General features: G+C 50.0%; 1 protein-coding gene across 5 annotated transcripts in view; it reads right to left on the reverse strand.

Annotated features, from left to right (window-relative positions):
- Nucleotides 1–19,023, reverse strand: part of LOC119966630 — a 360,402-nt gene extending 341,379 nt beyond the window's left edge. For all 5 annotated transcript variants that reach the window (XM_038798649.1, XM_038798647.1, XM_038798645.1 and 2 more), the window contains exon 1: nucleotides 18,949–19,023. In XM_038798649.1, coding sequence (XP_038654577.1) covers nucleotides 18,949–18,988 — 40 coding nt within the window. In that variant the 5' untranslated portion in view covers nucleotides 18,989–19,023. The remainder of the gene's footprint in view (nucleotides 1–18,948) is intronic.
- Between the last annotated feature and the right edge of the window lie 1,802 nt (nucleotides 19,024–20,825).

The following is a 20,825-nucleotide window of genomic DNA, read 5'->3' on the forward strand; positions in this document are numbered from 1 at the left end:
GCCCAGAAACTTAATCTCACTTATAATACGGAAAAATGCATTTTGCGCACTACCAGACTAGCCATCGTCGGCTATGTCATGGAAAACGAAGTCCTGGCCCCGACCCGGACCGTATGCAACTGACAACTCCCTCTCCCTCATTGTCCCAGGGCCCTCAAGAGGTGCCTGGGATTTTTCTCTTATTATGCCCAGTGGGTCCCTCAGTATGCGGACAAAGCCCGCTCACTATTTAAGAGCACACTCTTTCCTCTGTCAGCTGAGGCCCGCCAGGCCTTCAACTGCATCAAGGAGGTCATCGCAAAAGCTGCCATGCGGGTGGTGGATGAATCCGTCCCTTTCCAGGTGGAAAGCGACGCCTCAGCGGTCGCTCTCGCCGCCACACTGCATCAGGCAGGGAGACCAGTCGTCTTCTTCTCCCGAACCCTCTCAACTTCGGAACTTCGACATTCCTTGGTCGAAAAAGAAGCTCAAGCCATTGTGGAAGCCGTACGGCACTGGAGGCGCCACCTCGCAGGTAGGAGGTTTATCCTCATCACTGTCCAAAGATCGGTTTCCTTCATGTTTGACAACTCGCAAATGGGCAAAATTAAAAATGATAAAATCCTGCGGTGGAGGATCGAACTCTCCACCTACAATTACGATATTATGTATCGACCGGGGAAGCTCAACGAGCCCCTAAATGCTCTGTCCCGCGGCACGTGCGCCAGCGCGCAAGACGACCACCTGAAAGCTATCCACAATGGCCTCTGCCACCCGGGGGTCACCCGGCTCGCCCACTACGTCAAAGCCCAAAATCTGCCTTTCTCCACCGAGGAGGTAAAAGCCATCACGAGGGATTGCCCGAACTGCGCGGGGTGCAAACCGCACTTCTGCAGACCAGACAAGGCCCACCTGGTAAAGGCCTCCTGGCCCTTTGAACACTTGAGCATCAATTTCAAAGGGCCACTCCCCTCGACCAATCGAAATGTGTACTTTCTGAACGTCATCGACAAATTCTCCCGCTTCCCGTTTGCCATCCCGTGCCCCGATATGACCTCCCATACAGTCATCAGAGCCCTGCACAGTGTCTTCACCCTGTTCGGTTTCCCCAGCTACGTACACAGCAACAGGGGTTCGTCCTTTATGAGCGACGAGCTGCGTCAGTACCTGCTCGACAAGGGCATCGCCTTGAGCAGGACTACCAGCTACAACCCCAGGGGAAAAGGGCAGGTGGAGAGGGAGAACGCGACGGTCTGGAAGACCGTTCTACTGACCCTCTGGTCCAGGAATCTCCCAACCTCCCATTGGCAGGAGGTCCTCCACGACGCGCTCCATGCAATTAGGTCCCTACTGTGCACCGCCACCAACCAGACCCCTCACGAACGACTATTTGTTTTCTCTTGGGGCATTACCACAGGGGTTTCGCTCCAATCCTGGTTGAGGACACCGGGCCCGGTTCTCCTCCGGAAGCACGTCCTGGCACACAAAACAGACCCGCTAGTAAAGAGAGTGCCACTACTTCATTCGAACCCCCAATACGCCTTCATTGAATACCCCGACGGCCGTCAGGACACCATTTCCCTCCGGGACCTGGCGCCTGCAGGATCCAACACCACCACCACCACCGACCGCCGAGGTACCCCTCACACTACACCCCGCCCAACCCCCCACGCCCTGCGCCTATAGGTTTCCTGCGCCCCCCCGTCCCACCGGTCAGGAATGAAGCTTGGGCCGAAACATCTCCGGAGTCCACCATCATACCCTCACCACCCGGCCACCCGAAGAGGCTGCAACCCCGGTGCTCCGCCGATCCCAAAGGACGACTCGGCCACCGGACCGACTCAATTTGTAGACCCGTCACCCCCACCGGACTTGATTTTTTTACAGGGGGTGAATGTGGTGAATTATACTGCATTGTAATTCACACTGTATTGCATTGCGTTGTATTATGTCCCTGTGGGCTCTGTATGTGAGCCGTTGCACGGCTCTGCCCATAGGGGGAGATGAGGAGCTTGTACTGGGCTTCACCCTTGGCTCCGCCCATGGCTCCTCCCACTGTCCGGAACTATAAAGTGCTGCAGCCGTAAGCCTGCTCTCAGTTCCTCTGGTCGCAGGCTGGCTCAGTTGTAAGACTATTAAAACCACAGTTTACTTCCAATCGTGTGTCTAGTGAATTGATGGTCACATCACAATGTAATAACATTATGGAATATATTCGGTTTCTCTTTCAGAATCAACTGTATAGTATAACTCCATTAACTTCAATGAACTAAAACACCTCATCCTGATCATCTTTAATTAAAGTTCGAGTACCCAATTCTTTTTTGATCCCAACTAAGGGCAATTTACCCAGCCTGGCCAATCTACCCAGCCTGCACATCTTTGGGTTGTGGTGGTGAAACCCATGCAGACACGGGGAGAATGTGCAAACTCCACACAGACAGTGGCACCGGATCACTGGATCGAACCCGGGTTCTTATCATCGTGAGAGCCTCTTCATCTTCTAACTTCCCCACTTGAGTAATGTTTTAAAAAATAGATCCAGCCAACTGAATTTCAGTATCCTCCCCCTGTCTCCCCCTCAACCTGTTTAAGGTTGTGTGCCTGTGACCTCGTCACCACACAATCCGGAAACAATCCAGGATGTTCTTTCTGTAAAACATCTGTTGATTGTGCCTCAACAGGCTGCTCTACTATAGTAGACATAGCCAATATCTGTACTCTACTCTCCCAACAATTACCTCTTCAATTTACTTGTAATTGTTTTAAATTTGCCACTAATTAACACTCTCTTGCAATAATCTTTCTGGACAGCAGATGGCCCTATCACATAAAACTTACAGGGAGTGATTCACCGGCCTCGTTACGATCTCACTCAAGCAAAATGAGGCCAGTGAATAGCGGGAGAGGCAGAAAACGAGAACCACGCCGGGCGCCACAGTTTGCAATGCAACCGGCTTGTTCCCATAGGCAAAATCGGGATCTCGCCGTAGCGTGGAGAGAAACCAATTATAACCACTTGAGCCCCATTTCCATACAATTAACAAGAGCCCCCCCCATATCCAGCGGCCTCCTGTCATCCATCAGCAGGTGATCACATGGGCGCCAATTAGAACTCCTTTTGAAAAACGTGAACCTGGTGGAAGGGTTTCTGTGGGGAGCCGAGGAGGTGAGTAGCCATCTTTGCTCACGGGCAAAGGGGGGGGGGGGGGCCTGGGATTGCCTCCCCAGTGCAGGGGCGACTGCCATGGGAGGGTGAGGGGGAGCCCACCACCACGCCAACCACTGGATCGCATGTACCTGTTCTGGGGGCAACCCTTGTCCCTTCCCATTTGCTCCAATGATCACCCATAACCCCCACCGACTGCCGAGGCCTCTGGCCATGCTGCTAACCGCTCTGGCTGACAGCGAATTGGCAATTGTGGTTACGTGAGCACTTCACACGACCCAAGTGAATTCCCATGGATGGGCGGGCTGTGTAACTTGTGGGAGTCATTGCCTTGCATCCCAATCATACTCCGATGCCTGAATACTGTGCCTGAACACTGCAGGAGGCAACACCACACAAGCAACACCCGAACATCCAGGGAACAGGACACGTCCATGGCTGGAGCATTGTTGAGTGCCACGGGGTCGGGTCCAGCACCCGGTACAGGTGTCCTGAATACAGACCCTGGGGTCCGGTGAGGGGGTCTCGCTGTGCCTGAGTGTGCGTGGGCAGGGCATTCCTGGTTGGGGGGTGGGGATCAATGGAGGAATGGAGCGTCCAGGGGTGGAAGCCACCTCTGTTTCTCAGTCTAACACCCTCTACCAATACCTTACAGATATTGAACACGATGGCAGGGATTTTGGATGCAGATGTTGCCCTAGTGGTGCTGCTGCTCGGCCAGGTTGCCCGACGCAGGGGCCGGCGGCAGCAACAGCGCTTGCAGATGCTCGTGCCGGCGGCCCATGTGCCAGACCCCGCCCCTCAGCTTGAGAACCCGGCCACCCATTAGGCCAGGGAGGGACCCAGAGGGGGACGCCGCGACAGCCCAGAGTGTACAAGCGTCTCTGGTCATTTGAGGAGATGAAGGACAGCGTGAGCCACAGGAGGCGCTGCCTCAACAAGGAGATTGTGAGGACAGGTGTCGCACCGAGCTGGCACCACATGGAGGGGGAGAATACCTGCTCTCTGTGGCCATCACGGTCACCGCAGCTCTAAACCTTTACGCCTCGGGATCATTCCAGGAACCTGTGTGGTATCTGACAGGCCACAGGCCACAGGTGCATCCGACAGTTCATCAAGATGTAACCAAGCCCAACAAGATGCCCGGGCAGCAGGTTTCTCCACCATCGCCGGGTTGCCCAGGTCCAGGGGGTCATAGATGCCATGCATGCTGCCCTGCTCTCAATGGGCCATCTGGGAGTGCCCTATGCTAACCGAAAGGGGTTCCACTCCCTCAACATACACCTCATATTCCTGGACTCTTCGAGTAGCAGCCCAGAATGGGCGGCTGGCACTTGGGAGATAAGGGGTAGACACTGAGGACCTGGCTAATGACGCCAGATTAGAGGCCGGTGACCGAAGTGATGACCCGATACATCAAGGCCCCCGGCCACCCGGGCTGTGATTGAGCGGCACACTTGCCTGCTTTGTGGTGGTCTACTGTGCCCTCCACAACCTCGCACAGCAGCGGGACGAATTGCTGGTTGTTGGTGCTAAGGAACAGGTGCCCACCTACGAGGTGGATGCGGATGATGAGGTGGCACCAGATGAGTAGGGCTGGATACAAGGTCAGGGAGGAATCGGAGGACCAACCAGTGGCTGCACGACAGGCTGCAACGGCAAGGGTCCGGCAAGCCCGGAGGAACTCACATCTGCACAATTCACTTATAACGTGGCCTGGTTCATCACCCCCTACTCCCATTTCCCACCTCCCAGTGTATATGTGTTACATCACTCCAGGGTGTTAGGACTGTATCGGCACTGTCAGCGAGTCACTGTCGAGGGAAGGGGGTTGATAATAACCCGTAGAGAGCTGAGCGCCTGTGCTCCTCAATCTATACCATAGTCTGACCTCTGCCTTTCTGCTGAGTGTTCGCTCACACCCATCACCTGCACACAGTGTGCCCGGGTAGGGGGAAATGCCTGGAGAGCTAAAGGTTCGTAGGTCGGCCCACAATGCGAAAGAAAGTGGCAGAGGATTCATAGTGGTTGTGCATATGGTTGTTTAATGTGTAATACAAGTCCCCACTCAACCAAAATGTCGCTATGTGAAGCCCGCCCATTGTGGGCGGGATCACTTTTTGGCAAATCTCCATTTTAGAGCGAGACAGCTAATCTCATTCGAATATGCAGTTTCCTGAGGTAACCAAGGCTTTAGGATCTATCCCCTTCGCCTTAGAGACCTTGGACGAGAGCCGTTCAGTACTGGTCCAAACAATTTAAAGTTAGAGGAAAGGACAACTGAAATTAATTTCTACCTGCTAGAGGTAGTAAGACTTCAGTTGCAAATGAAACAACTTTATATAGAAAGAGATAAAGAAAGGCAAAGACTTGAGTTGGAAGGAAGAGAAAAAGGAGAAGTGAGAACACAAGAGAAAGAAAAGGATAGATTAAAGAAATAGAATTAAAGAAGCTTGCATGAGAAAAATGAAGAAGAAAAGGTTGTCAAAAGTAGAAAGGTGAAAACTTCATCTTGAAGTTCAGAGGGACAAGTCAGATATTGAGGAATGGGATCGGGAAAGAGATGGAGAGTCTCAGAGAGAAAGAAGCTAAACAATATGAACTGTCTGAAGGGTCAAATAGAATAAGGAAAAAAGGAGAGATAGTGATTCAATGGTAACTTTGATTTCTTTGAGGGATTTGATTGAATTAACAAATCTTCAGTTAGTGTCTAAATTTATGGATGATGCAGTTCAAAGACATTTCATCTCATTTGCAATGATTGCGCGATTGAATCAACTATGTCCCAAAGTGAGCACGTTTAGCTGTGAGTTCCCCAGCACTTGCAGTGTGGCAAAACACAATGCTATCTAACACAACTCCAGTTTAAGGGTTAAAGCCTGGGTTAGAGTGTGTTTGACTGCAGTAATCATGTTTTCAAAAATTAACATTGTTTTGAAAGACCATTTTAGGAGCCAGAGGTGAAATTGGCCAGTGTAAAATCCTGGGCGAATGCACTGTTACTAGACCAGGGGGAGTCTCTGGGGGATTAATGTGTTTTCAGCCTGGGAAGTTAATTTGTTTTCAGCTTGGGAGATATTGTCATTGCTGGGTGGAGCTAAGGTATTCAGACATTTTGGAGATAGCTTTTGAGTTGAGTTCAGATCTGGCTACCCTTTAGACCACAAGTAAAGTATTTTGTTTTCACAGTACTATAGTAAAAAAAAATATTAATATTATTCCAAACAGTGAAGACTTGTCTGAGGACATGGGGGAAGCTGAAACAAACCAGTTGAAACAACTTTCTGAACACATCCAGCTAGAGTCTGCAGGGGTTCTAACAGGAGCAAAATCTGTTCTGGAAAGCGAGTATTGCTCTGTGCCATTGGGATGTCGGCTAGATTTGAGAGTTGTATGTTTTTCCTTTCTTGTTATTTAATTGGAAATAGAGATAGCAATTAAGAGTATTCAACAGGATTTTTTCAGGAGTAATTGTAAGCTATTTTCAGCTGTGAGGTTAAAGATTTTAATACTGTGTTAATAACTTTTTTTTCTAAATTGTCATGTGAGAATACCTTTAAGAAATGGGTGTTTAAGAAATGTACCTTTAAGAAATGGGTGTTTATCAGTGATGTCAGAGTGTGGGTGGAGCTGGGCTGTCTGCCAGCTTTTCACTTTCGTTTTAGGTTGTTTGCTGCAGGGTGTGGTTTAGTTTTGTTTTCATTGTTGGAGCTGAAGCCAGACAGAGCAGGTGTACTGTTGATCTCTCCGCCATGAAAAGACTATCTCTTGATCATTTGGTGAATTCAGAATTATAAATGTTCTCAGTAGTGAATGCAAACCTGATGTGCTTCTGTTAAAAGGTGTTTCTTTTGACTTCTGGATGTTGTTTGGGAAGTTATTAAGGGTTACTTAGTGTTGTATTTGAATTGATGTTTGCTGGGATGTTCACTGTATGTTTTAAAAAGGTTAATAGAATAAACATTGTTCGGGCAGCACGGTGGCCTAGTGGTTAGCACAACCGCCTCACGGCGCTGAGGTCCCAGGTTCGATCCCGGCTCTGGGTCACTGTCCGTGTGGAGTTTGCACATTCTCCCCGTGTCTGCGTGGGTTTCGCCCCCACAACCCAAAAATGTGCAGAGTAGGTGGATTGGCCACGCTAAATTGCCCCTTAATTGGAAAAAATAATTGGGTAATCTAAATTTTATTAAAAAAAAAGAAAAAAAAAAAAAAAAAAAAAAATAAAAAAAAAAAAAAAAAAAAAAAAAAAAAAAGAATAAACATTGTTTCGTTTTTAAAAATATGTTTCCATTTCTGCTGTACCACACTTGTAGAGTGAGCCGTGTGCTCCCCATACCACAATCTATTAAAAGTTGTGGGTCAGGTGAACTCCATGATACACTTTGGGGTTCTCTAGAACCTGGCCCAAAACAAAATATCAAACCCCTATTGTTTTTGTGCAATCACTTCTGGAGCAAAGTATTCTTTCCACACAGTCATATAAAATAAATTAAAATATTGGGTTTCAGTCCAGTATCGTAGCCACTGTTGAGATCTGGTCTGGGATCACAATAATTACCACATTCTCAAGGACAACTAGGGGGAGGCAATAAATGCTGGCTAACCAGCGACATCCAAATGAATAAAGAAAAAAATTTAAATATTCCCCACAAAAGACTCACTTCTAGGTCAAACCCACAAGAGAAAAAACATAATACCATAAGACATAGGAGCAGAATTAGGCCACTCGGCCCATCTGGTCTGCTCCGCCATTCAATCTTGGCTGATATTTTTCTCATCCCCAACCTCCTGCATTCTCCCCAAAACCCCTGATCCCCTTATTAATCAAGAACCTATCTCTGTCTTAAAAACACTCAAGTGATTTCACCTCCACAGCCTTCTGTGGCTGTTCCACAGATTCACCACCCTCTGGATGAAGAAATTCTTCCACATCTGTTTTAAAGGATCGCCCCTTCAGTCTGAGATTGTGTTATCTGTATCTTGTTTTTCCAACAAGTGGAAACATCCTCTCCACATCCACTCCTTCCAGGCCTTGCAGTATCCTGTAAGTTTCAATATGATCCACCCTCATCCTTCTAAACTCCAACGAGTACAGACACAGAGTCCTCAAATGTTCCTCAAATGACAAGCTCTTCAATCCAGGGATAATTCTTGTGAACATTCTCTGGACTCTTTCCAAGCTAGCAATCCTTCCTTAGATACGGGGACCAAAACTGCTTACAATACTCCAAATAGGCTCTGACCAAAGCCTTATATAGCCCTCTTGGCATGAATGCTAACATTGCATTTGCCTTCTTAACTGCCGAATGAACCTGCATGTTAACATTAAGAGAATTGTGAACAAGGACTCCCAAGTCCCTTTGTGCTTCTGATTTCCTAAGCAATTCCCATTTAGAAAATAGTCCTTGCCTCAATTTCTCCTTCCAAAGTGCATAATACCAGCATAATTCCCGTACCAGCCTCCCCGGACAGGCGCCGGAATGTGGCGACTAGGGGCTTTTCACAGTAACTTCATTGAAGCCTACTCGTGACAATAAGCGATTTTCATAATATCACACTTTTCCACATTGTACTCCATCTGCCACTTCATTGTCCACTCTCCAAGCCTATCCAGGTCCGTCTGCAGCCCGGCTGCTTCCTCAATACTACCTGTCTCTCTACAGATCTTTGTATCATCTGCAAATTATTTTTTTTTTGAAATAATTTTTATTGAAAAATTTTGAATTTATACAACAATAACGCACCATAGTAAAATACCAAAAATAACAATAATATTAACAATCATAAACATTCGCCCCACCTCCATGAACAACACAGCATTTTAACAACAACGCAAATTAACACAATATAAAGTTACAGAATAGACACTACAATAAGGAACACCCCCCCCACCCCCCCCCCCCCCCCCCCCCCTCCCCCCACCCCACCCCGGGTTGCTGCTGCTATTGACCAAGTTACCTATCTTTGAGCCAGGAAGTCCAGAAAAGGCTGCCACCGTTTATAGAACCGTTGTACTGATCCTCTCAGGGAAAATTTGACCCTTTCCAATTTTATAAATCCCGCCATGTCACTGATCCAGGTCTCCACACTTGGGGGCCTTGCATCCTTCCACTGTAGCAGAATCCTTCGTCGGGCTACTAGGGACGCAAAGGCCAGGACACCGGCCTCTTTCGCCTCCTGCACTCCCGGCTCTACCGCAACTCCAAAAATCGCGAGTCCCCACCCTGGTTTGACCCTGGATCCAACCACCCTCGACACCGTCCCCGCCACCCCCTTCCAGAATTTTTCCAGTGCTGGGCATGCCCAGAACATATGGGCGTGGTTCGCTGGACTCCCCGAACATCTGGTGCACCTGTCCTCACCCCCAAAGAACCTACTCATCCTAGTCCCGGACATGTGGGCCCGGTGCAGCACCTTAAATTGGATGAGACTAAGCCTCGCACATGAGGAAGAAGAGTTGACTCTCTCCAAGGCATCCGCCCAAGTCCCGTCCTCTATCTGCTCCCCGAGTTCCTCCTCCCATTTAGCCTTCAGCTCCTCCACTGACGACTCCTCCACCTCCTGCATTACCTTATAGATGTCAGACACCTTCCCCTCTCCGACCCACACCCCCGAAAGCACTCTGTCCATCGTCCCCTGCAAGGGCAGCAAAGGGAATCCCTCTACCTGTCGCCTAGCAAACGCCTTTACCTGCAAGTATCTGAACATGTTCCCTTGGGGAAGGCCAAATTTATCTTCCAGTTCCCCCAGGCCCGCAAACCTCCTACCAATAAACAGGTCCCTCAATTTGCTGATGCCCGCCCTTTGCCACCCCCTAAATCCCCCATCCTTGTTCCCTGGGATGAACCGATGGTTGCCACCCAGTGGAGCCTCCATCGAGCCCCCTGTTTCCCCCCTATGCCGCCTCCACTGTCCCCAGATTCTTAGGGTCGCCGCCACCACCGGGCTCGTGGTAAACCTCTTAGGGGAGAGCGGCAACGGCGCCGTTACCATGGCACCCAGGCTCGTACCTCTACATGACGCCATCTCCATTCTTTTCCACGCCGCCCCTCCCCCCTCCATCCCCCATTTACGCACCATTGACACATTGGCCACCCAATAGTACCCCAGAAGGTTGGGCAGCGCCAGCCCGCCTCTATCCCTCCCTCGCTCCAGGAACACCCACTTCACTCTCATGCGCCCACACAAAGCTCAGAATACTGCGAGTCACTCTCCTAAAGAAGGCCCTGGGGATAAAGATGGGCAAGCACTGAAAGAGGAACAAGAACCTCGGAAGCCCCGTCATTTTGACGGACTGTACCCTCCCCGCCAACGATAATGGCAGCATGTCCCACCTCTTGAACTCCTCCTCCATCTGATCTACAAGTCTGGTGAAATTATGCTTGTGAAGAGTCCCCCAGTCCCTGGCCACCTGCACCCCCAGGTACCTAAAGCTCTCCCCTGCCTGCCTAGGCGGGAGCCTACCAATTCCATCCTCCTGGTCTCCAGGGTGCACCACAAACACCTCACTCTTGCCTAAATTTAATTTATAACCTGAAAAGGTCCCAAACTTAGCGAGCAACTCCATCACCCCCGGCATCCCTCCCACCGGGTCCGCCACATACAGTAACAGGTCATCGGCATACAACGACACCCTATGTTCCTCTCCACCTCGCACCAAGCCTCTCCACCTCTCTGAATCCCTCAACGCCATCGCCAGCGGCTCGATTGCCAGTGCAAACAACAAGGGGGACAGGGGGCAACCCTGCCTGGTCCCTCGGTAAAGCCGGAAGTACTCCGACCTCCTCCTATTCGTGGCCACGCATGCCATCGGGGCCTCATATAGCAGCCTTACCCATCTAATGAAGCATTCACCAAATCCAAACCTCCCCAACACCTCCCATAAGTACCCCCACTCCACTCTATCTTCCCACGCTTCATTGAGTGTCCGCACCAGCAAGGGGCCCACTAGGTCCACAAACTTTTTATAAAATTCCACCGGGAACCCATCTGGCCCCGGTGCCTTCCCTGACTGCATCTGCCCGATCCCCTTAACTAGCTCCTCCAGCTCAATCGGCGCACCCAACCCCTCCACCTTCTCCTCCTGCACCTTCGGGAAAGAAAGCCCGTCAAGGAACCTCTCCATTCCCCTCCTCTCCCCCGTTGGCTCCGACCGGTACAGTTCCCCGTAAAAGTCCTTGAAGACCTCATTCACCTCTACCCCCTTCCGCACCACATTCCCACTCTTGTCTCTCACTCCAGCAATTTCCTTAGCCGCATCCCGCTTGCGGAGCTGATGAGCCAGCATCCTCCTCGCCTTTTCACCATGTTCGTACACTGCCCCTTGTGCCTTCCTCCACTGTGCCTCCGCCTTTCTAGTGGTCAGCAAATCAAATTCAGCCTGCAGGCTGCGCCTCTCTCCCAACAGTCCCTCCTCTGGTGCCTCTGCATACCTCCTGTCCACCTCCAGCATCTTTCCCACCAGTCTATCCCTCTCACTCCTCTCGCTCCTCTCCATGTGTGCCCGGATGGATATCAGCTCCCCACGATCACTGCCTTCAGGGCTTCCCAGACCATCCCCACCTGAACATCCCCCGCATCATTCACCCCAAGGTACCCCTCAATACTTGCCCGGACCCTCCTACACACCTTCTCCTCCGCCAACAACCCCACATCCAACCGCCACAACGGACATTGGTCCCGCACCTCCCCCATCTCCAACTCTATCCAATGCGGAGCGTGGTCGGAGATTGCAATGGCCGAATACTCGGCATCCTCCACTCTTGGAATCAGTCCCCTACTCACCACGAAGAAATCTATCCGAGAGTAGACCCTATGTACGTGGGAGAAGAAAGAGTACTCGCGTGCCCTCGGCCTCACAAACCTCCATGGATCCACCCCCCCATCTGATCCATAAACCCTCTCAGTACCTTGGCCGCCGCCGGCCTCCTACCCGTCCTAGAGCTGGACCGATCCAGTGAAGGATCCAACACCGTATTAAAGTTCCCCCCATGATCAGACCTCCCGCCTCCAGATCCGGGACCCGTCCCAACATACGCCTCATAAAGCCCGCATCGTCCCAATTTGGGGCATACACACTAGCCAGTACCACCTTCTCTCCTTGTAGCCTGCCCCTAATCATAACATACCTACCCCCCTTATCCGCCACCACCTCCGATGCCTCAAACAACACATTTTTCCCCACCAGAATCGCCACTCCCCCGGTTCTTCACATCCAACCCAGAGTGGATAACCTGCCCCACCCATCCCTTCCTCAAGCGGACCTGGTCCGCCACCTTCAGGTGGGTCTCCTGAAGCATTGCCACATCTGCCTTTAGCCCCTTCAGGTGAGCCAGTACCCTCGACCGCTTCACCGGCCCATTCAACCCTCTCGCATTCCAGGTGACCAACCGGATCAGAGGGCGACCCCCCCCCCCCCTCCCCCGTTGACTAGCCATAGCCCATCGACTGCCCGCCCCAGGCCAGCACCCCCTGCCCGACCCAGTCCCCACAGCGACAACACCTCTCCTCTGTCCCCCCAGCCCCCACCAGCTCCTTCCTGACCCTACCAGCAGCAACCCGGTATTCCCCTTTCCCCCCCTCCCTTCCCCCCCAGGCTAGGAACCCTCCCAGCCGCGAACCATCCTCCATTGTACTTCCGTGGGTCAGTTAACTTCTGCTGACCCCGGAAACTCCCGCCAATAGCCCGACCCCTCCCAAAGTGGGATCATCCCCCAATCTATCCCTCCTCCAGGCACCGCTCCAGCGCGGGGAAGAACCAGTTAAGGCCCCGCCTCCCCGTCACCGTCTCCGCCCCCCAGCCCCGCAGCGCGGGAAACCAGAGGCCCGCGCTTTCGCACTGCCCCACCACACCCTTCTGACGCAGCTCCCAAATAACAGCCCCACTCCATACCCCCAACCCGACATAGAATACAACAAACCTCCCAACAAGATACACAACTCAACCAATGCCCCACAGCAGAAACAAACATAGCAGAACACCCCCATAAATAACCATATCAAAATTGCAAAAGTACAAAAAAAGAGAACATAGTAACAGCAGAATCCAGCGCTAAGATATTACAACCGACCCCGCAACCCCAAACCCCTAGTTCAAGTCCAGTTTCTCCGTCCGCACGAAGGCCCACGCCTCCTCCGGGGAATCGAAATAATAATGCCGGTCCGAATAAGTTACCCACAGGCGCGCAGGCTGCAACATTCCAAACTTTATCTTTTGCCTGTAAAGCACCTCCTTCGTCCGATTAAATCCGGACCGCCACTTAGCCACCTCCGCACTCCAATCCTGGTAGATCCGTACTACCCCATTCTCCCACTTGCTGCTCTTCACCTTCTTGGCCCAGCGCAGCACACACTCCCGATCACTGAACCGGTGAACCTCACCAGCACTGCACGCGGGGGTTCATTGTCCTTAGGCCTCCTGGCCAGTACTCTGTGTGCTCCCTCCAGCTCCAAGGGCAGATGGAAAGACCCGGCCCCCACTAGTGAGTTCAGCATTATAGCCACATAGGTTGTCAGGTCCGACCCCTCCAGCCCCTCCGCAAGGCCCAAGATCCGCACTTTTTTCCGCCTCATGCGGTGATCAAGGTCCTCGAAGCGTTCCTGCCACTTCTTGTGGAGTGCCTCGTGCCCCTCCACCTTAGTCACGAGGACCACGGCCTCCTCCTCTCGTTCAGTGGCCTGCGTCTGCAACTCGTTGATGGCAGCACCCTGGGTGGTCTGAATCTCCGACAGCCTTCTGTTTGTTTCCTGCAGAGAGCTCAGTACCTCAGCCTTGAAGTCTGTGAAGCAGCGCAGGAGAGCAGCTAGTTGCACCTGGGCCCACTGTTTCCATTCCTCTGGAGCTCTGCCGGCGGCCATCTTGGATCCCTTCCCCCGTTTTTTCTGGGGAGCTGCTGCTGCTTTTTCCCCCTTTCCACTCCGAGTTCGAGTCATGGACTGCGGGGAAAGTCGTTCAGCACACCTTCCCCCACCGGGAGACGTCGAAAAATTTCCGTTTTGGGCTCTAAAAAGAGCCAAAAGGACCGTTTAAAACGGGAGCTCCCAAATGTGTGGCTTCCTACTTCATCACAGCCACCGGAAGTCATCATCTGCAAACTTAGCAACAGTGCTTTTGGTTCCTTCTTCCAAGTCATTAATGTATATTGTGAAAAGCTGTGGCCCCAGCACCAACCCCTGAGGCACACAAGTCACCGCCTGCCATCGTGAAAAAGGCCCCAGTCAGCCAATCCTCTATCCATGCCCTTAACTCCATGGGCCCTTAACTTATTTAACAGTCTCCTATGCGGCACCTTGTCAAAGGCATTCTGGAAATCGAAATAAATCATGTCCACTCAACATAGAACATCGTGCAGAAGGAGGCCATTCGGCCCATCAAGTCAGCACTGACCCACTTAAGCCCTCACTTCCACACTATCCCCGTATTGCAGTAACCCCTCCTAACTTTTTGGTCACTAAGGGCAATTTATAATGGCCAATCCACCTAACCTGCACATCTTTGGACTGTGGGAGGAAACCGGAGCACCTGGAGAAAACCCATGCAGACACGGGGAGACCGTGCAGACTCCGCACAGACAGTGACCCAGCAGGGAAACAAGCCTGGGACCCTGGCACTGTGAAGCCACCGTGCTATCCACTTGTGCTACCGTACTGCCCTTTGGTTCTCCTTTGTCTAACTTCCTTGTTACTTCCTCAAACAACTCTAACAGATTTGACCTCCCCTGATGAAGCCGTGCTGACTCAGTCCTATTTTATCATGCACTTCCAAGTACTCTGCTATCTCATCTTTAATAATGGACTCAAAAATTTTACTGTTATGTTTCTTAAAAGAATGCTAGAAGTCGTTCAGCAGTTGAAGGATGGTTTATTGTGCTCCACAATAAATTACTTCGTTAGCTTTTACTTACAGAATGGCACTTGTAAAGATACTGCTTTTCTATGCTCTGCAACTAGGCCTAACCACTTGCAGCTCTGAGCTCAACTTCCGTCCTGTCCTGCTCCACTGCCTCTCCAGCCAAAGTGAGCGAGGGCGGGCCTTCGGCGTCACTCTTATATGTCCCCGTGCTGCCCCCTGGTGGTACTTCCATTTCCCATCAGCCCCTTCTGTACACACTCAGGCGAGAATCACTACACTTACCAATGGCCAAAGGCAGGCGAACCAGCCTATAATTTCCCGTCTCCTGCCTCCCTCCCTTCTTTACCAGCGTTGTTACTTTAGCCACTTTCCAGTTCTCTGGGACCCTCCTGCCTCCAGTGATTCCTGAAAGATCACCACCAATGCCTCCAAAATCTCCTCAGCTATTTCTTTTAGTCCATCCGGTCCAAGCAATTAGTCCACCTTCAGACCTTTCAGTTTCCCCAGAACGTTCTCCTTAGTGATGGTCACTGCACTTGAGAATTCGCTACTCTCAGTCCAGATGAAAGGATCAATCGAACATCAAGTCACTTCAACATATGTTTATTCACGGCCGGGGCTACACCACTATGCTTCGGGGAAGCACCTCAGCAAGCCAATATTATTACATTTGATAGTAGCTTATATGCAATATGACACTTCCCCTTTTCTGGAGACGGCCCCCTTAGTGGCTCAAGTTAGGGACACATTCTTTTATTCTCAGCTAAAATTATTAATATCGCTGGAATGAGGAACTTATCCCAGCTGTGTCCTGTTATTGCAAATTGATCAGTGCAAAAGCAGGAGCAATTCATCTCGAAAGTCACGTACACATTTTACATAAAGCTTTGACATTCCATTTTCCATCAAGTTCTGATTCTTATCTTGAGCCAAACTCTCACACTCACCTCTCTATGCCTGGATTCTCCTGGAGCTCTGGCATCCCACTGGTGTCTTCCAACGTGAAGGTTGATGCAAAGTAACTATTTAGTTCATCTCCCATTTCTTTGTTTCCTATAATTACTTCTCCAGCCACATTTTCCAATGATCCAATCTCGATTTTTGCCTCTCTCTTAACCTTTTATATATTGAAAAATACTCTTCCTATCTTCCTTTATATTACTAGCTAGCTTACACACATATTTCATCATCTCCCCCTTATTGCTTTTTTAGTTGTCCTCTGCTAGCATTTAAAGGCTTCCCAGTCCTCTGATTTCCCACTAATCCTTGCCACTTTGTCTTGTCCTCCCTTTAGCATGTTTCCTCCTCCTTGGGATGAATTTCTGTTGTGCCTCTCGAATAGCCCCCAAAAACAGCATGGGCAGCACGGTAGCACAGTGGGTAGAGTCCCTGTTCAATTCCCGGCTTGCGTCACTGTCTGTGCGGAGTCTGCATGTTCCCCCTGTGTCTGCATGGGTTTCCACCAGGTACTCCAGTTTCCTCCCACAAGTCCGGAAAGACATGCTGTCAGGTGAATTGAACAATCTGAATTCTCTCTCTGTGTCCCCGAACAGGGATGGAATGTGACGACTCGGGGATTTTCACAGTAACTTCATTGCAGTGTTGATGTAAGTCTACTTGTGACAATAAAGATTATTATTATTATAACTCCTGCCGTTGTTGTTCCACTGTCTTCCATGCTTGGCTCCTTTTCCAATCAACTCTGGCCAGCTCCTCCCTTATTTCTTTGTAGTTACCCTTATTTAATTGTAATACGGCTACATCTGATTGCAGCTTCTCCCTCTCAAACTGCAGGGTAAATTCTATCATATTGTGGTCACTGTTCCCTAAATGTTCTTCACCTTAACTTCCCAAATCAAGTTTGTCCCATTACACATCAACAAATTCAGAATTGGCTGTTCCCCGGTAGGCTCTGTCACAAGCTGCTCTAAAAAAACATGTCTTAGACATTCCACAAAGTCCTTTTCTTGGGATCCACTATCAACCTGATTTTCCCAGTCCACATGCATACTGAAGTCCCCCATGATTATTGTCATATTGCCTATTTTATCTTTTCTATCTGCTGATTTATTTTCTGCCCCACATCCTGACTACTGTTAGGGGACCTGTACATAACTCCCATCAGGGTCTTTTTAACTTTGCGATTTCTCAACACTACCCACAGAGATTGTATGCCTTCTGATCCTATATCACTACTTGCTAACGATTTAACTTCATTCCTTATTAACAATGCAAACCCACCCCCTTTGTCTGCCTGTTCTTTCGAAAGGAAACATAACCTTGGATATTTAGATCCCAGGCCTGATCCCCTGGCAGCCACGTCTCCTGTAATGCCCACAACATTGTACCGCCAATTTGAATGTGTGCAACAAGCTCATTTACCTTGGGCTGGATTCTCCGCTCCCGACGGCAAAATCGCTTTCGGCATAAGGGCAGAGAATCCGTTTTGACAGCGAAATTGGGAGCGGCGCTGGTTTTTGAATTCTCGGCCCCCTGAAAAGCACGCCGCGCCGATTATCCGCCACCTCAAGCCATTGCCTAAGGCCCACCCCATGATGCTCCGTCCCCAACCAGTCGAATTCCCAACAGCATGGGTTACATGTGCTCACACGTGTCCAGGAAGCTCGCATGGCGGCTGCAGAATCATGTCGGGGTCGCCATATTCGGGGGAGGGCCGATCGGCGGGCAGAGGGGCTTCATTCCGGGCTGGGGGCAATGTGGGCGGGTGGTCCGGGCCACGCAAGCGGCCGATAGTGGGGGGCACTACTTTAGGTCCAGGTCCGCGGACTGAGTCCGCCATGGAGCACGGCGCGGCTGCTGCAGGCCGCCGCCTTGAGCACTCGGGAACTGTGAAAAACCCGATGGGTCGAATGTCCTCCTTCTGCACTGTAGTGATTCTATGACTTTGGAGTGCATATCCATAGATGCCAGGAGGTGGCAGGGCAGGTAGATAAGGTGGTGAAGAAGGCATATTAGCCGAGGTATGGAAAAAGAGCAAGGAGGTCATGCTGGAACTGTCTAAAATACTAGTTAGGCCACAACTGGAGTATTGCATGCAGTTCTGGTTACCATATTATAGGAAGGGTGTGATTGCACTGGAGAAGGTGCAGAGAAGATTTACCTGGATGCTTCCTGGCTGGGGGATCTGAGCTATGAGGAAAAATTGGATAGTTTGGGGCTGTTTTCCTTGAAGCAGTGAAGGTCGAGAGAGGACCGGAGAGAGGTGTATGAGATTATGAGGGGCATGGATAGGGTGGATAACAAGCACTTTTTCCATTTGGAGAGGGTTCAATAACCAGGGGGCATAGATTTATGGCAAGAGGTAGAAGGTCAAGAGAGGGGTTGAGGAGAAACTTTTTCACTCAGTGGGTAGTGGGAGGCTGGAACTCACTGCCTGATAGGGTGTTTGAGTCATAAACACTTGTAAAATTTAGAAATTCGCTTGCCCTCTGTAGCCTTCAGGGCTACGGGCCAAGCACTAGAAAATGGGAGTGTCGTCAGATCTTTGTTAACGGCCTAGACAAGATCGGCTAAATGGCCTCCTTTTGTGCTATAATTGGTCTCCTTCTGTACTATAAACGTCTATGAATCTATGGAGTCAACAGGGAGTATGAATATTATACATGGAATAAAACTGGCATTCTCCCATGGGATTCTCCCCTACAAATTAGGTTAGAACTCCCCTGGTGGGGTTCTCCATTCCCCAGCCGCATGTTTCCCGGCAGTGCGCTGTTCACTGGCAGCAGGATTCTCTACTCCCGCCACTTGTCAATGGGATTTCCCATTCAAGCGACCCCACACTGCAGAGAAACCCACTGGAACAGAGAATTCCAACGGCCAGAGGATTCCGGCCCCTAACTCTAGAAACCTGGGACCAGGATGACTCAGTAAAATGAGCCTACAAAATATTACCAAGTTAGAAACAAAATATATATTTATACAGACTAACCAAAAAGTGAATCACATCTTTGATAATCTGATGAATCCATGTCCTCCTCCTCCTCTGGTTCCTCTACTTCGCTACAAGACCTTGGCAGAAAGGCTGAGATGAACAAACATCCTGAGATGATGAGCTGAAAGCTTTGTGACATATCAGAAAGCCAGTGATGCAATCAGGGTGTTTCTGCAATCATGTAATTGTGATTCACTTGGGTTGTTACAATGTAAATGTTTTAAATGTCTTTATTGAACAGTGATATGTGGTTGTGAGGGTGCCAGAGAGAGCTACAGAAAATGTTGGGAACAGCAGATCTCAGGCTGAGATCACGCACATGGGAATGAGGGAAGCCCCATTCTCTCTTTCTCTTTCAATTCAGTTAGAAGCTAGTTATAGTCGTAATTTTCCTGATTGGAGCATGACCTCTTCTTATGGCCTGGTCCTTAAGGTCCCAATAACAGCTGGATCTGAGAGTCACAATAGTGTTCTACTTATACCCAAGTCTGGAAGTTGTGGTGCACATGACTGGAGCTAATGCTGATGTCCACCAGTATATATCTATGCGTAAACCTGGGTTGATTTCCCTGAACCTACAGAAATATATCAGTTGATTATTTCAGGGTTTCTCCTAACAGGTGTGGGGACTGGTTAGGAGTCCAGCCCTTTAAGTCAGAGGTCAACATGCCCCTGCCCTACTCACACATCCTGGCTCCATTCCCCAACCACCCCCAGCATAGTTCTGCTCCCCCAAACCCAAGTTCCTCAGGCCCGCAAATGTCAAGAGAAAAGTTGGGGGTGGCGATAGGGAGGTAGGGGTCCAAAGTCAGAGGAGCCATGCTGGGGCAGGTGATTTAGAGGATGCAAAGCTGGGGTTCCAGCTATGGTGGTGCTGCGGGGTTGGGGATGGTGCCATGGGAGGTTGGAACATATTATGCAAAATCTCACAATCATTAGAAAGACTTCCCTATCACCGAGCTGAAGGCAGACCTCAAAAGGGCATGCTTTCAGCTTGTGATTTAAAAGGGATGAGGCTACATCAGGATTGTGCCTGACGACCAGGCTCCCCACTCATCTTGTTGATTGATCCATGCTGCAGCAATAGAATAAGATCCCATTGCAGCCAATGATAAAGGTAGGCACATACTTTTAATTGCAGTCAGAACATATACCTCCACTTCACCACTGAGCAAAATATTCAGGCCAATATTTCCTTTGTTACCCCATTCTTTTTTTTACATTTAGAATACCCATTTTTTTTTTCTCCAATTAAGGAGCAATTTAGCATGGCCAATCCACTTAGTCTGCACATCTTTGGGTTTGTGGAGATGAGGCCCACGCAGACACGAGGAGAATGTGCAAACTCCACACGGACAGTGACCCAGGGCCGGGATGAAACCTGGGTCCTCAGTGCCGTGAGTGCTAACCACTGTGCCACCATGCCAGCCCTTGTTGCCCCATTCTTGATGGATACTGTTGCCTTTGACCCTTTTGTATTATGTCTCTGACTATTCTTCTGACATCCCATTAGCTGTTCCTTAATTTACTGGAGGTGGCACTTCCTCCAGACGTGATGAGGAATTTTAACCTGCCAAAACAGATGGGCTTGAATCAGGTTGTAAGGAAGAATATAAAAAATTCTCAGAATTGAACCCAGCTCACCTCAAACAAAGCCACTTTCAGTTTTGATGGTGGAAGGCATACTGTGCACCCGTCATCCCAGATAACAGGTCACTCATTTCAATACTTTCATGGGGTCTTTTGCCTGAGTTACATTTCCAGGCAGCTAAAAAGAGATAAGGAGAGCTGTATGGTTCTATTTGGTTAGAATTAAAGAATAGATATGCTATACAGGGTGTATACTATACACCAACAAATTATGGCAGGAGATA

The sequence above is a fragment of the Scyliorhinus canicula genome, chromosome 5, assembly GCF_902713615.1.
Source record: "Scyliorhinus canicula chromosome 5, sScyCan1.1, whole genome shotgun sequence".
Taxonomy (NCBI): domain Eukaryota; kingdom Metazoa; phylum Chordata; class Chondrichthyes; order Carcharhiniformes; family Scyliorhinidae; genus Scyliorhinus; species Scyliorhinus canicula.